General features: G+C 44.6%; 2 protein-coding genes across 6 annotated transcripts in view; one reads left to right on the forward strand and one right to left on the reverse strand.

Annotated features, from left to right (window-relative positions):
• LOC100151899 (olfactory receptor 6J1-like) lies at positions 5,389-7,716 on the forward strand. Its single transcript, XM_001924815.3, has one exon. The coding sequence runs from the start codon at positions 5,744-5,746 to the stop codon at positions 6,794-6,796; it is 1,053 nt and encodes a 350-aa protein (XP_001924850.1). The 5' UTR covers positions 5,389-5,743; the 3' UTR covers positions 6,797-7,716.
• Positions 10,049-19,844, reverse strand: part of ABHD4 (abhydrolase domain containing 4) — a 35,289-nt gene continuing 25,493 nt past the window's right edge. For 2 of the 5 annotated variants that reach the window (XM_021099270.1, XM_021099269.1), the window contains exon 7: positions 18,000-19,416. In XM_021099270.1, coding sequence (XP_020954929.1) covers positions 19,327-19,416 — 90 coding nt within the window. In that variant the 3' untranslated portion in view covers positions 18,000-19,326. Of the gene's footprint in view, positions 10,600-16,725; positions 16,746-17,998; positions 19,417-19,844 lie in introns of those variants that run through there. The other 3 variants (XM_005666276.3, XM_005666277.3, XM_021099268.1) reach the window with 3 other exon arrangements.

The raw sequence follows: 19,844 nt of genomic DNA on the forward strand, positions 1-19,844 counted from the left end.
ATTCCTTCTTTGAGATCCTTGGCACTGATCTGTGCTACAACATGGAAGAACCTTGAAAACATTGTGGTAAGGGAAAGTGGCCAGACACAAAGTACCACGTATTGTACAATATTTTAAAAATTTTCCTTTTTAGCCACACCCACAGCATATGGAAGTTCCTGGGCCAGGGATTGAATCTTGAGTTGCACCTACATCACAGATGCAGCAATGCTGGATCCATAACCCACTATGCCAGGCGACCTGGTGCCTCCAGAGAGACAAGCCAGATCATTAACACGCTGTGCCACAGCAGGAACTCCATATAGTATATTTATATGAAATGTCTGGAATAGGCAAATCCCCAGACACAGAAAGTAAATAAATAATTGCCAGGAGTAGGAGGGGTTGATAAAATTGTTTTTATTTGCTTTGTTGTTTGTTTGGTTCATTTTTCCGGGGCCAAACCCATGGCATATGGAGGTTCCCAGGCTAGGGGTGGAATTGGAGCTGTAGCTGCTGGCTTATGCCAGAGCCTCAGCAACACTAAAATTGTTTTTAAATTGATTGTGATGAGGAATGCACAACTAAGTACTAAAAGCTATTGATTTCTATACTTTAGACAGGTGGGTTGTATGGTGTGTGAATTGTATCTCAAGGAAGCTTTTTAGAAAGGAAAGATCCTTATGCAGTACAGACACAGTGAGCGGCTGGAGAGACTGTTTGTGTGATGTGACTACACTGAGGTGGGGGAAGGTCTTGGGGACAGACTCCTTGCAGAAGAAGTAGCTGATACAGAACTCTGAGATGGGAGAGGTTAACTCAGTCCTTGGGATTTTTGCAGCTTTTTCCTTTACTAATTTATTCTTCTGTTTTCTCCAGTCCAGTCCATAGACAGTCTTGGTCACTAGTAAGCATATCATCCCTTCCATCTAGTGTCCAGGCCAAAGTTATCTTGGCTCTGAGCTCTATTTGACCTTGACCCAGGAATCTGGTTTGCTTTCTAGACTACTGCCCCAGGGCAAATATCCTATGAAAGAAACTGCTCTTCTTTCATTCTCTCTCTGTTTCTGTGATTTCCCTCACATCTCTTTAAGACCAAGAGCTATTCAAGGGCAAGTACTTTCCTATGGTCTCTGGAGAATTGTATCAATGGTAGATCCTGGGAGTTCCTGTTGTGGTGCAGCAGAAACGAATCCAACTAGAAACCTTGAGGTTGTGGGTTCGATCCCTGGCCTCACTCAGTGGGTTAAGGATCCGGCGATACCATGAGCTGTGGTGTAGATCGCAGACGCTGTTTGGATCCCAAGTTGCTGTGGCTGTGGTGTAGGCTGGCAGCTGTAGCTCTGACTGGACCCCTAGCCTGGAAACCTCCATATGCGACCCTAAAAAGCCAAATAAATAAATAAATAAATAAATAAATAAATAAATAAAGGTAGATCCTGGAGTTCTCCTGTGGCTCACATGTTAAGGATCCCAACAATGTCACTGCTGTGGCTCAGGTCGTTGCTGTGGTGAACATTTGAACACTGGCCTAGGAAGTTCTGCCTGCCGTGGGCACAGCCCTCCCCCCCAAAAATCCTGCAACACAACAGGTAGTCAATGAGTGCTTGCTCATGTATATTTCCCCTTCACTCCTCATAACTACAATCAAATTGTAGTTACATATATCATGTATATAATTATGTATATTATATATACATAACACACAATCAGTAATCAATATTTCCTTTTATAACTCTAACTTTTTTTAATTATAAAAGGAATACTTGGGAGTTCCTGTTGTGGTGCAGCAGAAACCAATCGAACCATGAGGTTGCGGTTTCGATCCCTGGCCTCTCTCAGTGGGTTAGGATCCAGCGTTGCTGTGAGCTGTGGTGTAGGTCGCAGGATCTGGTGTTGCTGTGGCTCTGGCCTAGGCTGGCAGCTATTGCTCCAATTCAACCCCTAGCCTGGGAACCTCCATATGCCATGGTGCAGCCCTAAAAAGCAAAACATAAAAATAAATAAAAAATAAAAAATCTTAGAGTTTCATGGTGGCACAGCCAGTTAAGGATCTGGCATTTTCATTGATGCGGCTCAAGTCACAGCTGTGGTGTGGATTAGATTTCTGGACCAGGAACTTCCTCATGCCGTGGGCCTAGCCAGAAAAAAAAAAATCTTACTGTGTGAAATTCTTTGTAATTGCCTGTTTCTAATGTTTCTAAAATTCATCTTTATTATTGATTGAGCTGTAGTTCATTCATTTCATTGTTGTATAACATTCCATTCTGTGGTCTTATCACTACGTATTTGTTCTCTGTCTTTCTTTCCTTCCCCCCTTACCTCTTCCTTCCTTCCTCTCTCCTTTTCCTTCCTTCCCTCTCTCCCTCCTTCCTTCCTTTCTTCCCTCTTTCCCTCACCTCTCTCTTTCTCTTTCTCCACCCCTGCCTCTCCTGTGAACAGTCTTATCTGTCTTCTGGTGCATGTGTGAAAGTTTTTCTATATAGAAATAGAATTAAGCTGATACCACTGCTGGAAGTATAAAGAATTTCTATGGCTCCACAGTCTCTCCAACACTTATTTTTATCATATTTCTATTTTTTTCAAGATGGGGGTATAAAATAGTATTTTGTTATTGTCTTAATTTGAATTTGCCAAATTACAAAATGAGATCAAGCATTTATTGGCTGTATTTATTGGCTTAATTTACTGGCTCTATTTCTTTCCTCTTGAATGTAATTCAGGTCAAACGTTGGGCCCATTTATTTTTCTTTTCTTCTTTTTCTTAATTACTCAGTGAATTTCATTACATTTATAGTTGTACAACAACCATCACAACCAAATTGTACAGCATTTCCATCCCAAACCCTCAGGGCATCCCCCCACCCCCAAACCTGTCTCATTTGGAAACCATAAGTTTTTCAAAATCTGTGAGTTGGTATCTATTCTGCAAATAAATTCATTGTGTCTTTTTTTAGATTCCACTCGTAAGAGATAGCATTTGATGTTGGTGTCTCATTGTATGACTGACTTCACTGAGCATAACTTCTAGGTTCATTCATGTTGCTATAAATGCCATTATTTCTTTCCTTTTAATGGCTGTATAATATTCCATTGTGTTTATGTACCATATCTTCTTTATCCACTCCTCTGTCAATGGACATTTAGGTTGTTTCCATGTCTTGGCTATTGTATATAGTGCTGCAGTGATGGCCCATTTTTCTATTTGCTTGCTTATCTATTTCTTATTGCTTTGTAAAAATCAATATATTGATTATATATTATAGATACTAAACATTTGTCCAGTATTTGTGTTACAAATATGTTCTCCCTGTTTCTGATTTGCCTTTAAGTTTATTTTACTTTTTTTTTTAATAAATAGAAATTCTTAATTTTAACGTGGCTTAATTTATCAATATTCTCTCTCTCTTTTTCTCTTTTGGCCACATCCATGGCATATGGAAGTTCCCAGGCCAGGGATCAAATCCAGTTCATAGCTGCAACTTATATCACAGCAGCAGCAAAGGCAGATCTTTTACCCACTGTCCACAGTGGGAACTCCTCAATATTTTCATTTTTATTTAGCACTTTTTTGATCTTCTTTAGTAAATTCTTTTATACTCTAAGGCCCAAAGCAATATTCGCTTATGTTTTCTTCTAGAAGTTTTTATTTTTATTTTATTTTTATTTTTCTCTATTTGGAGTGGATTGTCTGATGTGAGGTAGGGAATCCAATTTTACTTTTAGCCCATATGGACAACCAGCAGAACCAGCTTCCTTTCACTTGTGATATATATCACTGTTTCATATTTGTGTGGGGCTGTTTGGAGCTATTTTGTTCCATGGTCATTTTGTGTATATTTGCGCCCGTATCCTCTTGCCTTAATCACTCTCATTTTATGTCTTGATATCTGCTTGGGAAAGTCCTCACATTCTCTTCAACAATGTCTTGATTATTCTAGGACTTTTGCTGATTTCCATTTTACTTTCGAAATGTGAACATGACGTTACTACTAGTTTATAACTTGCTTTTTTAAAAAACTCCTAATAATAATAATAATACATCGTGAATACTTTGGCATTATTTAATGGTGTAAAATACAAATTTTTTTTGGTTGTACCTGTGCCATGCAGAAGTTCCCAGGTCAGGGACTGGACCAGAGCCACAGCAATAACCAGAGCCACAGCAATGACAATGCCAGATCCTTAACTTGGTGAGCCAGTGGGGAACTCCTAAAATACAATTTTTTTTTCTTTTTGCAGCCACACCTGCAGTATCTGGAAGTTTCCGGGCCAGGGGTCAAATCAGAGCTGCAGCTGCTGGCCTACACCATAGCTGCAGCAAAGTGGGATCAGCTGCTACCTACACCACAGCTTGCAGATCCTCAGGCCAGTGAGTGAGGCCAGGGATTGAATCTGTATCCTCATGGACTCTATCTATGCTGGGTTCTTTTTTTCTTTTTTTTTCTTTTTTCTTTTTTTTTGGTCTTTTTGTCTTTTGTTGTTGTTGTTGTTGTTGCTATTTCTTGGGCCGCTCCCGCGGCATATGGAGGTTCCCAGGCTAGGGGTTGAATCGGAGCTGTAGCCACCAGCCTACGCCAGAGCCACAGCAACGCGGGATCCGAGCCGCGTCTGCAACCTACACCACAGCTCACGGCAACGCCGGATCGTTAACCCACTGAGCAAGGGCAGGGACCGAACCCGCAACTTCATGGTTCCTAGTCGGATTCGTTAACCACTGCGCCACGACGGGAACTCCTTTTTTTGTCTTTTTTTGCTATTTCTTGGGCCGCTCCCGCGGCATATGGAGATTCCCAGGCTAGGGGTTGAATCGGAGCTGTAGCCACCGGCCTACACCAGAGCCACAGCAATGGCGGGATCCGAGCCGCGTCTGCAACCTACACCACAGCTCACGGCAACGCCGGATCGTTAACCCACTGAGCAAGGGCAGGGACCGAACCCGCAACTTCATGGTTCCTAGTCGGATTCGTTAACCACTGCGCCACGACGGGAACTCCTATGCTGGGTTCTTAACCCACTGAGCCACAACAGAAACTCCTAAAATACAAAATACAAAGACTGCATGATACGTTATTGTTTAGACGTTCTATAATTTACATATTTCAGCCCCAATTTTTGGATATCTAAATTTGATGCCAAATTTTCATTATTATAAGCAAATTTGTGGTAAATGTTCCTGTGGCAAAATATCCATGATTATTTCCTCAGGGTGGAAGTAGGGTTTCTAAGTCTAAGGATTTGCTCAATTTTTTTCGTCTTTTATCTTTTTAGGGCTGTACCTGTGGCTTATGGAGGTTCCCCGGCTAGGGGTTGTATCAGAGCTGCAGCTGCTGGTCTATACCATAGCCATAGCAATGCCAGATCCTTAACCCACCAAGTGAAGCCAGGGATCAAACCCTTGTCCTCGTGGATATTAGTTGGTTTGGTTACTGCAGAGCCACAACGGGAACTCCAGTTTTAAGATATTTGATACAAATTGCTAACTTATGTTTGAGGAAGTTCATATGAACTATGTGATAGTGAGGTCTCAGGACTGGTGCCCTTGCTAATAGTGAATATTATCATTTAAAAAAAATTTTTTTCCCGCCTCGATAGGCAAATAATTTAAAATCAAGTTAACTCTGGCTTTCATGTCTAATCTGGATTAGCATGCCTATATTTGTATTTTTCTAGTGAACAGCCAGGGGGCTTCATACACTGAACACTATCCTGAGTATCCTCTCCCTTTGTTCCATTAGAGAAATTGAGCCTGGCTGCTGAGCCCATGGAGAATCAGACTGCTGGGGTGACGGAGTTTATTTTGCTGGGATTTCCTCTCAGCCGGTGGATGGAGGTGCTGTTCCTGGTGCTGCTGCTGCCCACGTTCCTGCTGACGCTCCTGGGCAACCTGCTGATCATCTCCATTGTGCTGTCCTACTCCCGCCTCCACACACCCATGTACTTCTTCCTGTGCAACCTCTCCATCCTGGACATCCTCTTCACCTCCGTCATTTCTCCAAAAGTGTTGGCCAACTTAGGATCTGGGGATAAAACCATCTCCTTTGCTGGCTGTATCACCCAGTGCTATTTCTACTTCTTCCTGGGCACGGTGGAGTTTCTCCTGCTGACAGTCATGTCCTATGACCGCTATGCCGCCATCTGCTACCCGCTGCGGTACAGCTCCATCATGAGACCTGCTGTCTGCACTGGGACTGTTGTGTTCTCTTGGATGGGAGGCTTTCTATCCGTGCTCTTTCCAACCATCCTCATCTCCCAGCTGCCCTTCTGTGGCTCCAATGTCATTAACCACTTCTTCTGTGACAGTGGGCCCTTGCTGGCCCTGGCCTGTGCAGACACCTCTGCCATTGAGCTGATGGATTTCATGCTTTCATCCATAGTTATCCTCTGTTGCATAGTCCTTGTGGCCTATTCCTATACGTCCATCATCCTGACAATAGTGCGCATTCCTTCTGCCAGTGGAAGGAAAAAGGCCTTCAACACCTGTGCTTCCCACCTGACCATAGTTGTGATTTCCAGCAGCATCACGGTGTTTATTTATGTGACTCCCTCCCAGAAAGAGTACCTGGAGATCAACAAGATCCCCTCAGTCCTGAGCAGTGTGGTGGCTCCATTCCTCAACCCCTTTATATACACTCTCAGGAATGACACGGTGTTGGGGGTCCTTAAGGATGTGTGGGTCAGGGCTCAGGGAGTTTTGGAAAAGAGGATGAGGACAATGCCGAGGAGCAGATTGTCTTCCAACAAAGACCGCAGAGGAGGGACTAATTGCTCTTCCTCTTCGCTATCATGTGCCCTTTGTGCAAATTCCCAGTATTAAAAGAGAAGACCAGAGTGCTGGGGAAATAAACAAAGACCACCTAAATGAGAACAGAGGCTATTTATCCAGAACTGGCCACAGCAAGGGACTTGGCCACCATCATTAGTGTTTGGCAGAGACTCAAAGGCAGGTGGGGAGTTGGGAGGTTTTGTAACAGAAGAGGGTAAGGCTCCGGTGTGCTCTCATTGGAGGGTTTTGGCCTAGGGAAGCTGGGGAACTGGAGGTGGGCTAACTAGAATCAAGCCTCCTTTGTGATTGGTTTGGGGAGCATATTTGGCTTTCTCGGATTAGTCCTGAGTTGGAAAAAATGTGGGGGAGGGGAAAGGGAGTGGAGCAAAAAAAAAAATAGGGATATTGGCAGTTCAGACCACATCCTGACCATTCTGGGCTGACTGCTACAGAGGCTGTAGATCGGCTCTCTGCTTGGTTGCTTTAGTGTTTCTGGATCAGAGTTCTACTGTCAAGTACGATGTGACTGTGGTCCAATTGTGTATTTAGTGTCTAGGTTCTTAGAGCATTGGAAGTTCTGATGTAACATTTTAAAGTTTAAGTAGATGGATGATCCTTCCAAAGCAAACAACCAGATCCCATCAGTAACAGATGATGAAAGGCCAGCTCAGGTAAGCAGAGTTTAGCTGGTTCTCAAGCCTGGAGTGAGAACTATAGAAATGAGGTCTCACATGTTTCCAAGACTCTTCTTCTTTAAGTGACCCAGGCTCCAAGGTTTAGACCCTTTGGCTTTTGGGGCCTGCCCATGGGATCCCTGGCAGTAGAGGCAGCTGCCTGCTGCAGTACATCTGGCAAAGCATCTGAACTCTAAGGCCCAGTTTTTCATGAGATTAAAGAGACAAGAGTAGGAATTCCTGCTGTGGCACAATGTGATCGGTGGCATCTCTGGAGCTCAGGGACACAGGTTCAATTCCTGGGCCACAGAGTGGGTTAAAGGATCCGGCCATGGCACAGCCATGGTGTAGGTTACAATTGTGGCTCAGATCTGATCTCTGGCCCAGGAACTCCTTATGCCACTGAAATGGACAGCACCAATGTCCTGAACCCAGGCAAAACCCAGATTGGGACTTGAACCCACAATTTTAAATTAGAGTCAGGGGTTCCCTTTGTGGCTCAGCGGTTAACAAACCTGACTAGGATCCATGAGGATTTGGGTTCAATCCCTGGACTTCCTCAGTGGGTTAGGATCTGGTGTTGCCGTGAGCTGTGGTGTAGTTCACAGATGAGGCTTGGATCACAGATGAGTTTCTGTGGCTCTGGCTGTGGCCAGCAGCTGCAGCTCCAGTTCGACGCCTAGTCTGGGAACTTCATATGCCTCGGGTGCAGCCCTAAAAAACAAACAAACAAATTAGAATCATTCACCCGGTGTCTGGACTTACTGAAGTTCAGGATCTTCATGCCTCTGCATTGAAGGAATTCGGCGAGAGACAAAGTGATAGGCAAGAAATAGATATATTAAGAGAGGACCCTGGTGAGAGATGCAAGCTGGCAGATAAGGAGGCTCTGTCCTGAGGATTAGGTGGGTTATAGTTTTATCATCCAAGGGGAGTGGTGGGTCGGAAAAGACCACCTCTTTCTTTTTCTTGGAGTGGTAGCTCCTCCTTGGTATCTGTTAAGAGAGTATTTGACCCTATAAGGTCAAACTAGGATGGACATGGTTCTTATTCAAATCAGCAAAAGGAAGCCCTCAAACTCCTGCCCCTGGTCTGAACTTGAATGCAGGCCTCGCCCCATTCCCCACCCAATGATGCAAAGCATAGCTCTCACCTCCACTAGTCAAGCAAGCCTGCCTTGTTCTGATGACCCTCTTGAGCAATTATTAACTTACAGTGATCTCCCAAAGTCCCGTAGGTTTCCTTCTCTATCCATTGTCCCTTATTGGGATTTCTACAACTACCGGTGCCTACTCCAACCCTATCACTACGGGGCGGCCAAAACAGAAAAGAGAGAGCGAGAGCGCGCCCAAGTGTCATGGATCAGATTATGGAGAGAAGGAAGCTAGGCTGCTCTTCTTCCCTGGAGGGCACTGAGGGCCTCAGATCCTTGTCCCCTCTGGCAGAAATGTTTCCCTGAAAACATCTGGAAATCCATGACCCCTCCATTGACCTTCTTTCCTAGCCCCGGGAACTCTTTTAAACCACTGACTGGACTTAAGAGCAGCAAAAAAATTCCTCCAAATTTCCAAGTTCCTATTGGGAATCTTTGGCCAAGCTCTTCTGTTTTCAGCCTGTAGAAGTCACCTCCTTCTAGGCCTCCTCATCTTTTTTATGCTTGGTATGCTTGTCCCCTACCCTTTTTCTCCTAGGAACCTGTATCAGTGTGATGAAACAAATTATTTTATTTTATTTTATTTTATTTTATTTTATTTGACTTTTTGCCATTTCTAGGGCCGCACCTATGGCATATGGAGGTTCCCAGGCTAGGGGTCCAATCGGAGCTGTTGCCGCTGGCCTACACCAGAGACACAGCAACTCGGGATCCAAGCCGTGTCTGCAAGCTACACCACAGCTTCACGGCAACGCTGGATCCTTAACCCAATGAGCAAGGCCAGGGATCAAACCAGCAACCTCATGCTTCCTAGTCGGATTCGTTAACCACTGAGCCACGACGGGAACTCCGAAACAAATTATTTTAAAGGCAGGACAAGAAAACTTTAACCATCGTCATTTTTTTCTGCCATTTGAACCCCTGCTCCCCCATCTTTAGTGTGCATTGTGCATCTGCATTCTACATTAATTAGATCCTCTTAGAAGACACAGCAATGTCTACTCACCAAAAAAAGCCATTTCTGCAAGGTAACTCCTTAAGAGATAACATTCCTTAATCCTCTAGTGGGTCTTTGTTGGACTGTGTAAACTGTCAGTATGTTACTTTGATGTATAAGCATTTGATGGGTAACCTTTTATCTCAAAAACTTGCATTAAATATTCTTCAACCTCTACGGGCAGAAGAGGCCTCAGAGCTTTCCAAAAGACTCTCTCCCTGGTTATAATCCTTAGGTTGGCTCGAATAAAATTTTCCATTTATTTCTGAGATTGACTATTGATGAAGTTTTTTCATCATCAAGTGTTTTCACACTAGACATGCTCAGTATATATTTTCTAATTGAAAATTAGGTTCAGTGTAGCAATAGTCCTTTTAATTTTTTTTCTATCTCTCATTCTATTTTTCCATTTTTTAAGTTTTATTGAAGTATAGTTGATTTACAATGTGGTGCCATTTTCTGCTGTACAGCAAAGTACAATAGTCCTTTTTTAAAATGCAAATCATAGCTTGACTTATTTACATTTAAATAAGTTCAGCCCCTCAGATAGGAGGTTTGAAAAGAAATGGGGGAGGAAAAAGCCTGATGGCCCCAGCTTGCCCTCTGGCCTTGGTGGGAAGGTGAGGGGTGGGCGTGGTCAGAGAATGGTAATGGATTAAGATGTGGGGATGAGGACAAACAAAGACAGTTTTCCTGCTTGAAAATCACCTTAGCCGATCTGTACCTACTCCTACCTTTATGCTCATTCCATTTGCAAGGCCAAATGAGAAGTAGCTTTTCCCCTTTCCCAGAAGACAGAAAAGTAAAGATGGCCTGCCATCTGGTCCTAGAGAGCCTGTGGTTTGGGGTAGCATGTCCAAGCGGGTCCCAGCAGACATCTCTAGTCTGTGATGTGACTTCCTTCTCCTAATGTATCTGTATCCTCCCACAGGGGTGCTCCTGGCTGCAGCAGGTAGTACCTGAGGCATTCCCAGGCCTCCAAAAATGTTTGACACTGTTGTAGAATTCCCAGAAATCACCTCAGAGGACACTGTAGGAAGATAGAGAGCAGTTTTATTACGCTGGTGGTCCACAGGGAATCGCTTCCCAGTCATGGACCCTGAACAGAAAGGGGGAGATACATTTATAGTGCTTGCTTACCTGTCTAACATGCTACATTAACCTTTAGTTACATGCAGGATACAGAAAGATGTATAGCTGTACAGAAGGTCTTATATTGTTACTTTAATGACTAACCTCAAGTACAATCTAGCTATTTTGAATAACTTGAGAACAACGGGGCCGGGAGTTTCTCGAGTCTTAATGACTTTGCTTTTCTCAGAGCCCTCACATGGGTCACCTCAAGTTCACCATGATGGACGGGGGCAGCAAGATGGCTTCACTCTTGCCAGGCTCCCCATTCCCTTTTCCACAGCCCTACAACACTTGGCAGCTGTGGGGGAAATGTAATTGAAAACAAAATCTGCCAAACCCAAAAAAACCTCTCCACAAAGACAGAAGAGAGAAAACATATTTACTATTGAAGATGCTCTAAACCAGAATATGTAGAGCGACACAGGTGTGAAGTAAAATTCATATGTTATGGCAAGACAAGAAAAGTTCAAACATAAGTTCCCTGGGGGCCTATCAGTTAAGGACTTGGCGTTGTCACTGCTGTGGCTCAAGTTTGATCCCTAGCCCAGGGAACTTCTACATGCTGTGGTCATGGCCAAAAAACAACCCCAAGATCCTCCCCCACCTCAAAATTCTTCTCTGCCCTTTGGCCTCCTCTCTCTCCCCGACTGTGCACTGTATTTCTGCATTACTCATTGACCAAATCTCCCCATTAGCAGAAATTCCTGCTCAACCATAAAGAGCACTGTTCTTCTAGCATCAACAGGATGCTCCTTAAAAGATAACCATCCTTCTTGATCTTGAAAGGGGTCACATGACCCACCATGCTAACATTTAGATCTGAATTAGGTATACTGTCAATAATACATCATTTAATGTACAGCCTCTTTAAATGTAATGCACTGTCTCAAAAATCTTTTATAACTGTGCCTTGACTTCCATTGGGTGGAATAGTTCTCAGAGCTATCTGAGATGCTCTTCCCAAGTTATAATCCTCAAATTTGGTTCTAATAAAATTTTATATTTCTTAGATCAACTGATTAATTTTTTTGTTGACACAGGCAATCCTCTAAAGAGACTGCAAAGATGGAAGAAATCTCACCCTTTTATAAGACCATATACAATGGGTGGCATACATTTTGTCAAGATAAATAACTAATCCTTGAATAAGAGGACTTGACTATATATACCATTTGTCATGTGTAGTTCATCCTAACTTCACTTGGTATTGGAGGTCACCATCTGTTAGCTAACTGGCTTTATCTCATATCTTTGGGACAGAAGGTAGTTTGGGAGGGAGGCATGCATCAAACTGGGTTTCTGCCCTCATGAAGAAGTTGAGAGAGAGGGGTGTTCTCTTCCTTGATTCCACTTCAAAGAGATGGTTCCCAGGTCCTTAAGAAGGACAAACCGGGAGGGTCACAAAGCTGGCCAGAGGCCGATTTAGATTTTTTTTTTCTTTTTTGGCCACACTCTCAGCACTTGGAAATTCCTGGGCCAAGGACTGAACCCGTGCCACAGCACTCACCTGAGCTGCTGCACTGGCAAAGCTGGATCCTTCACGTGCTGAGCCACTAAATCTGTGGCTCCGTTTTAAATTTGAACTCTTGATTTAGATTTTTAAATCTAATGGTTATATATATTTAAGATTTATATACATTTATATACATATCATGAGCCTTAAGATTTATATACTTTTCAAGGAGCAGACACAGAACTTCCAAGTTTTCTAAAGTAAATGTCTAAGAAAAAGGAGAAGGGAGGGGATTCTCCCTTATTTTCCACAGAGAGAGTTAAGCTCTTGCTTTATTTGCATTTGTCCTGATATAGTCCTCTGGGAACCCACTCCTGCAATGCCTTTTGCTTCCACAAGTTTGTCGACTACAGGTAAATGTTTGCACTGGACCATTTATGAAGCAAGGTGAGCACACCTTGACTCCTGTCTGAGGGAGCTTACCCTGACGCTGACAGAAACTACCAGCCAATTCTACTCTGCAGCAGCAAACACTGTTTGTAGTTTTTTTTAAGGGTCACACCCTCGGCATATGGAAATTCCTGGGCCAGGGAATGTATCCCAGCCGCAGCTGTGACCTATACCACAGCTGTGGCAACACCAGATCCTTTAACTTTCTGTGCTGGGCCAGGGGTCGAACCTGAGCCTCAGCAGTCAGATTCTTAACCCACTGCACCATAGCAGGAACTCCAAACATTGTTAATTAAACAGTTTATACTTATAGAACATACACATTTTTATTCATCTACATGTAACTTTCGTTTTACAAAAATGGGATGGATGGACTTATGTGAATAGTCTGCAACTTAATATTTTAAAATATCTTTCTATTTAATACCTATAAAAATTTTTTTTAGGACCACACCCATGGCATATGAAGGTTTCCAGGCTAGGGGTCGAATCTGAGCTACATTTGCTGGCCTACACTACAGCCACAGCAACACAGGATCTGAGCCACATCTGCAACCTACACCACAGCTCATGGCGATGCAGGATCCTTAACCCACTGATTGAGGCCAGGGATTGAACCTGTGTCCTCATGGATGCTAGTCAGATTGGTTAACCACTGAGCCACGACAGGAACGCCTATAAAACTTTTTAGATGTCGCTTTTATAACCAGTGGGCACTGAGATTTCTAGCATTTTGTTAATGTTACTAAAACTTATTGGCATATATTCAAATTAGTACTCATGGCTTATAGTGTTTGTCCATTTTAGATTTCAGCAGATTATTTTGGTAGATTCTGTTAAATTGTCTATAAAAAAGTAGTAACTGGTGTTGCCACAACCTGCAGCATAGGTCACAGATATGGCTTGGATTCAGTGTTGCTGTGGCTCTGGCGTAGGCTGGCAGCTGCAGCTCCAATTCATCCTCTAGGCTGGTAACTTCCATGTGCCACAGGTGAGGCTGTAAAAAAAGAAAACAAACAAATAAAAAAGCATATTAATATACATTCAGTCCTCCAAGGGTTCTGCATCCACGATTGAAAGTATTTGGAAAAAAAATTACAGAAATTTCCAAAAAGCAAAACTTGAATTTGCTGTGTGGAGGCAACTATTTATATAGGATTTGCATTGTACTAGGTCTTACAAGTAATCTAGAGAGGATTTAAAGTATAAAGGAGGGTGTGTAGGCTATATACAAATATGACACCATTTCATACAGGGAACTTGAGCATCCTCAGATCTGGGTATCTGTGGGGGGTCCAGTATCCCCCACAGATACTGAGGGGTGATTGTATTTTTTAGATTCTATATTTATTGATATAGACAGAATACACATATACATACACATATATTCAAAATATTTAACATGGTTATTTCTGGGTAGTGTAGTTTTGGATGATTTTTAAAAGTCCCTTTTCTTCTTATTTTTCTATAACAAAAACATTTGTTCACGAAAAATTAAGGAAAATATGCTCAGAATTGAACTTCTGCTCAGATCAGCATTCAGTGGAACCACTGTGTTTACCTAGGAATGCAAGGAATGGGACCTAACACTGTGTTCGTTTTATTTTGGCAGCTTCATCCTTTGCTGCTTCAAATAGCTTCCTGTCTTCTAAAACCTTTATATTGGTTTAACACTGTCACATGAACTGCCCTTGCTTTACTTGTTTGGTTCTTTTTTTTTTTTTTTTTTTGTCTTTTTAGGGCCGTACCTGCAACATGTGGAGGTTCCCAGGCTAGGGGTCCAATCGGAGCTACAGCTGCTGGCCTATACCACAGCTGCTGGCCTATACTGCAGCCACAGCAATGTGGGATCCGAGTGGCATTTGGGACCTACGCCACAGCTCACCGCATTGCCAGATCTTTAAGCCACTGAGCAAGGCCAGGGATCCACCCCACATCCTCATGCATACTAGTCGGATTCATAACCTGCTGAGCCATGACTTGAACTTACTGTTTCATTTTTTAATGTAAGAGATTTGACATTTGTCCCTGTCCCTAGTTTGATTGTTTCAGAAGACAACTAGTGCAGCTATTTTCTGATTGGTAAAGGAGCTTTTCTTCCTCAGCATTTTGGAGAAAAAAAAAAAACAAAAAACTGTTGGATCTTCACATTGGAGAACTCGTTGTCCCTTTTGAGCCCCTTAGGTAAGTTTTCTTTGGAACATTTTGAAATCTGCCTTCCTGAAATCTGTAAAAGTCTATCTGACCATCTTTCTTCAACATCCAGAAAGAGACAACAAAACAGAAACAGACTCGTAGAGAACTGTTTCCAGAAGAGACAGAAGGGAATTAAGAGGTACAAATTTCCAGTTATAAAATAAATAAGTTGTGGAGTTCCTGTTGTGGTGCAACATAAACAAATCTGACTAGTATCCATGAGGATTCGGGTTTGATCCCTGGCATCCCTCAGTGGGTTAAGGACCTGGCATTGTTGTGAACTGTGGTGTAGGTTGCAAACAAGGCTTCATTCCCCAGTTGCTGTGGCTGTGGCGTGGGCCAGGGGCTACGGCTTTGATTTGACCCCTAGCCTGGGAACTTCCATATGCCACGGGTGTGGCCCTAAAAAATTTTTTTAAATAAAAATTAAATTAAATTAAATTAAAATGTCCTGAAGATGGAACATACAGCAAAGGGACTATAGTCAATAACACTGGAATAAGTGTGTATGGTGACAGATGATTACTAGGCTTGTCATGGTGGTCATTACATAATGTATAAAAATGTCATTACTTTGTACACCTGAAAGTGATAAATATTGTGTGTCAATTATAATTCAGTTTTTTTAAAAAAAACTTTCTAGTAAGTGAAACTGTCAGTAGGGCAAGAATTTCCTAGATGCTCTGCTTCCAGCAGAGGGAGACCTGGACTTGATGCCCGGATGCTGGGACCTCTGGCACCACCATCTCCTGCCTTGGGACAGTTTCACAATCTGAACTTACAAAGCATCACCTGTGTCCTCCTTTTATCTTAACACCTATTCTGTAACTCCTACCAGAGCTTTCTTTTTTTTTTCTTTTTGCTTTTTTGCTTTTTACAGCCATACCCTCAGCATATGGAGGTTCCCAGGCTAAGGGTTGAATCAGAGCTGCAGCTGACAGCCTATGTCACAGCCACAGCAATGCAGGATTGGAGCTGCATCTGCGACCTACACCACAGACCAGGGCAACGCTGGATCCTTAACCCACTGAGCGAGGCCAGAGATGGAAGTCTCATGGTTCCTGGTTGGATTCATTTCCGCTGTGCCATGACGGGAACTCCCAGATTTTAGGATTTTATTAAAATTAACTACAGAGAAAAATCCCTGAAATTGATGTGTTTGGCAGAAAGGAAATGACATTCCCTCCTACCCCAAACAGTCTTAGAATGTCAACATCTCCTTGTAAAAGAACACAGTTTAACCTTGATAGGGTTAACAAAGGACAATTTCAGAATTAAAAAACATTTGAAAAATGCTATTTCATTGCAAGCCAGAAATCCTTTGGGATGGATCAGCTCCAGCCTAGAGATCTGTGTAGGAAACCACCGCTGTGATACATGGTTTAGCATGTATCACATATATTACATTAACCGGACACTTTTCCTTTTCCGGGAAGTATATGACGCCCATTTTTTTACTTAGTTACTTTATAATTTATCAGAGGTCCATAAACTTTTTGAGCTAAGTCACTCCGATACTACATCCATTGTCAGGTATCAGCCTCGTGCCCTTTCTTTTCCAAAGTCAGACTCTTCGCTCTGAGGAGATGAAAATATCACCCATCACCCCATGTTCTCCAGAGTCTTCTTTGTCCCATGTTTCTTCTGGTTATGTAACTTGTTCCCACGTGTATGAACTGAAATATGGGACTGCCTAATCATAACAGATTCTCCATTAGGCTTCAGAACACACTGGAGGAAGGAGCCCCATTAGCAAGGCCAGGTCTGTAGTGGCTCCTCCCACCCCTTTACAGAGTCAGCAACCAAGAGAATGGGGTCTTGTCTTCCTGGGTTGGGGGAGGGCTCTGTGCATCTGTTGACATCAATGACTCCTCCTTAGTATTCTGTCTAGGAATTCATTATTCTTGCAAGTGTCAAGCTGAGATTGTCTTTCTTCTTCAACCCTAGGGAAGAGTGATGTTTGGTAGGATAAAGACAAAGTCTTTTCTAGTGTAATGATGCTGAACTTATGCTATGAAAAATGGTCAACATGAACAAGTGAAGAAATGGTTTGTTTTGAGCTATTTCACCGGGATGGGGTTGGAATTGAACCTCAAAATCTTAAGTGTTGGAGTTCCCACTGTGGCTCAGTGGTAAAGAACCCGACTAGTATCCATGAGAACACGGGTTCAATCCCGGGCCCTGCTCAGTAGGTTAACGATCCGGCATTGCTGTGGCTCAGATGCTTCGTTGCTGTGGCTGTGGTGTAGGCCGACAGCTACAGCTCTGATTCAACCCCTAGCCTGGGAACTTCCACGTGCAGCAGGTACGGCCCTAAAAAGAAAAAAAAGAATCTCAAGTGTCTCACTTGCTTCTGCCAGACAGCCCAGGATGCTGGGGGAGGGGAGAAGAGGGCAAGCAAAGAAAAAGGACACTCCAGAGCCCATCTAAGGAGGACTCAGTGTGAACTGACAGGTCACATGAGAAAAGTAATGTCTTGTACCACTGTACCGTTCACTGGACTCTGTCATCAACCAATAGAGTTATTTTCTATCTGGTCACAACCTGTAACTGCAGCTGTGGGCTCACAGTGTGACATGCCAGAATGGAGAGAGGTATGAAGATTTCATCACCCTTTGGCAATGACATCAGAGTGCATTTTTAGCACACATCTTTTGGTGTCTATCCCCAAGGAGGAAGTTATATTTAGCACATTTCCTGCTAGCCGCTGAACCGTGTAAGACCTTCTGGGTCTTGAGTTAGTCACAGCCCTTTATGTCTATCTGTGGAATCTCTCCTTGAAAACTGCTAGGTCTTTGAGGAGCCTGAGTTTACAGTGTGAACTGTTACCATAAATCCTTAGAACTCAGCAGGAAAGATGCTGATTGGGTGGTATGTTCACAGTGATTTCTTAGTCCCAGCCCTGGGATTGTTAGGAATACCCAAATCAGATGGTGTGTATGTGTGTGTGTGTGTGTGTGTGTGTGTGCGCGCGCGCGCGCACATGCGCGCGCAGATACCATGGTTAGACTTCACCCAGATATACTGAATGGACTGGGTCTAAGGTTAGATGCTGCACTAAACGGGAGGGGGAGTGGCCTGTGAGCGGGTACCTCTCAGGGCCCCCTCCTGTGACTTGGGTGTCATGGGAGCTGTTGTGAATTCAGCACCATCTTCAGCACTCTTGTCTGAGCAATATTAAATGTCACCACCACTGGCACTTTTGACTCATTTCTTTATTAATATAGAAAAGGAGCCCAAGGCAGCTGGACCAGTAGTACAAAGCACCAGGAGTTAATACTATTCTGGTGAAAGGGTTGGCTTTACAAAAGGGAAGGAGAAGGCAGGAGCTGCCCTGGTTCTGAGGCCAGGCCCAGCCTACTGCCCAGAACCTCAGAGCAGCACCTGGATCCAGCCCCTGGGAAAGAGTGACAGGTAGGTCGAGGGTGGGATGAGCTGGAGACCAGGGGGACAGGTGGCAGGGATGGAGGGCCAGGCAGTGAGGACCATCCTGTGGCTGAGGAGGACAGGAAACTGCTGGCTGGAGGCTCCCCACTGGACCCTGGGCAGAGGCTCTCGTGGGCCTCAGTTCCAGGGGCAGGTAGAAAAACCCAGCGAATATTAGAGAGGATGGGATCCAGACATGCCCAGACGTGAAGGGCCTTTCCCTTCTCTCCACCAGGGGCCACCTTTCTCAGTACTAGGGGTGGGGCTTCAGGGCCCAAGGCACAGAGGGTGGCCCAGAGGCCTCCCAGTGGGAGGAAGAGGGGGCAGGGAAGGAAGCACTTGAGTGTCCCCAGCTTAGGCAGCCAGGCCTGAGGCACAGGGCAGGAATACAGCATCCCTGTACAATGAGGCTGGAATGTGGGGCAGGGTTGGGCCTAGCCTTGGCCAGGACTGGGACCAGCCCCTTGGCAATGGTGCTTGCCTCAAACCTTAGCTAACAGGCTCTCCTGGAACAGAGCTGTCTCACCATGGACCAGCCATGCCCTGCCCTGCCCTGCTCTGTGCCTCTGTGGTTACCGAGGGCTTTGGATATGACCTCTTAGGTCATGGGAGGGAAGTCTGCAGGTCAAGGCTCTGGATGGAGCTGGCATGGGATGGGGGTCACGGGGTGATGGAGGTGGAAGATGTTCCAGCATGAAGCTTCTCCTCCTGCACACCGTAGAACTGGGGAAGGCCGCTGAGACGCAGGAGCAGCGCCCCCCTCCCTTTGGCGGGGGAGGAAGCGGGGGCAGTGGCTTGGGATGATCCCTTCATGACCACCACCTGGGTAACACTTGGCTTGGAGAGAATGGGGTGGCACTCTGCAACCCTTTATGTTCTTCCCAGAGTGGGGAGCTCAAGGCCTCTTGTGGCTTTTGCCTCCAGCCCTGTGCCTGGGGTCAGGAGTGCTTTTCTTCTGTGGCCCTGCCCTGGGGACAGCCCAAGACTCTGCCTGGCTGGCACGTGTTAGTGGGTGAGGAAAGGACAGAGGGGTGAGTAAGGAGACAGGGAGGGGAGAGCGACTCGCTGGCTTTCTCCTCGGCCTGTAGGGAGAGCAGCTCAATCAACCGAGTCGCAGATCTCCTCCACCACCGCGTTGAAGATGTGAGGCTGGTCTGCGTACACATGGTGCGAGGCACCCTCGATCTCCTGCGGGGAGAGGACCCCGCGGGGGCAGGATGGTCCTTTACTCCAGGCACTGGAAAGCTGTCACACCATTTCCTTCCCCCTTGAATTTGCTTCCTGTCGCCCTCCAGCACCTTTTTTTTAAAAACCGTTTTCTTTTTTCAGCCACACATGCAGCATATGGAAGTTCCCAGGCTAGGGGTTGAACCTGCGCTGCTGCTGGCATATGCCACAGCTACATAGGATCTGAGCGGCATCTGCGACCCATGCTGTAGCTTGTGTCAATGCTGGATCCATAACCCACTGAGTGAGGCCAGGGATCGCACCTGCATGCTCACAGAGACAACACTGGGTCCTTAACCAGCTGAGCCACAATGGGAACTCCTGAGCACTTATTTTATCTGAGACAACAGACCACCTTTCTCCCTGATCTTGGCACTTCCCTGTGGAGC

Source organism: Sus scrofa, chromosome 7, assembly GCF_000003025.6.
Source record: "Sus scrofa isolate TJ Tabasco breed Duroc chromosome 7, Sscrofa11.1, whole genome shotgun sequence".
Lineage (NCBI taxonomy): Eukaryota > Metazoa > Chordata > Mammalia > Artiodactyla > Suidae > Sus > Sus scrofa.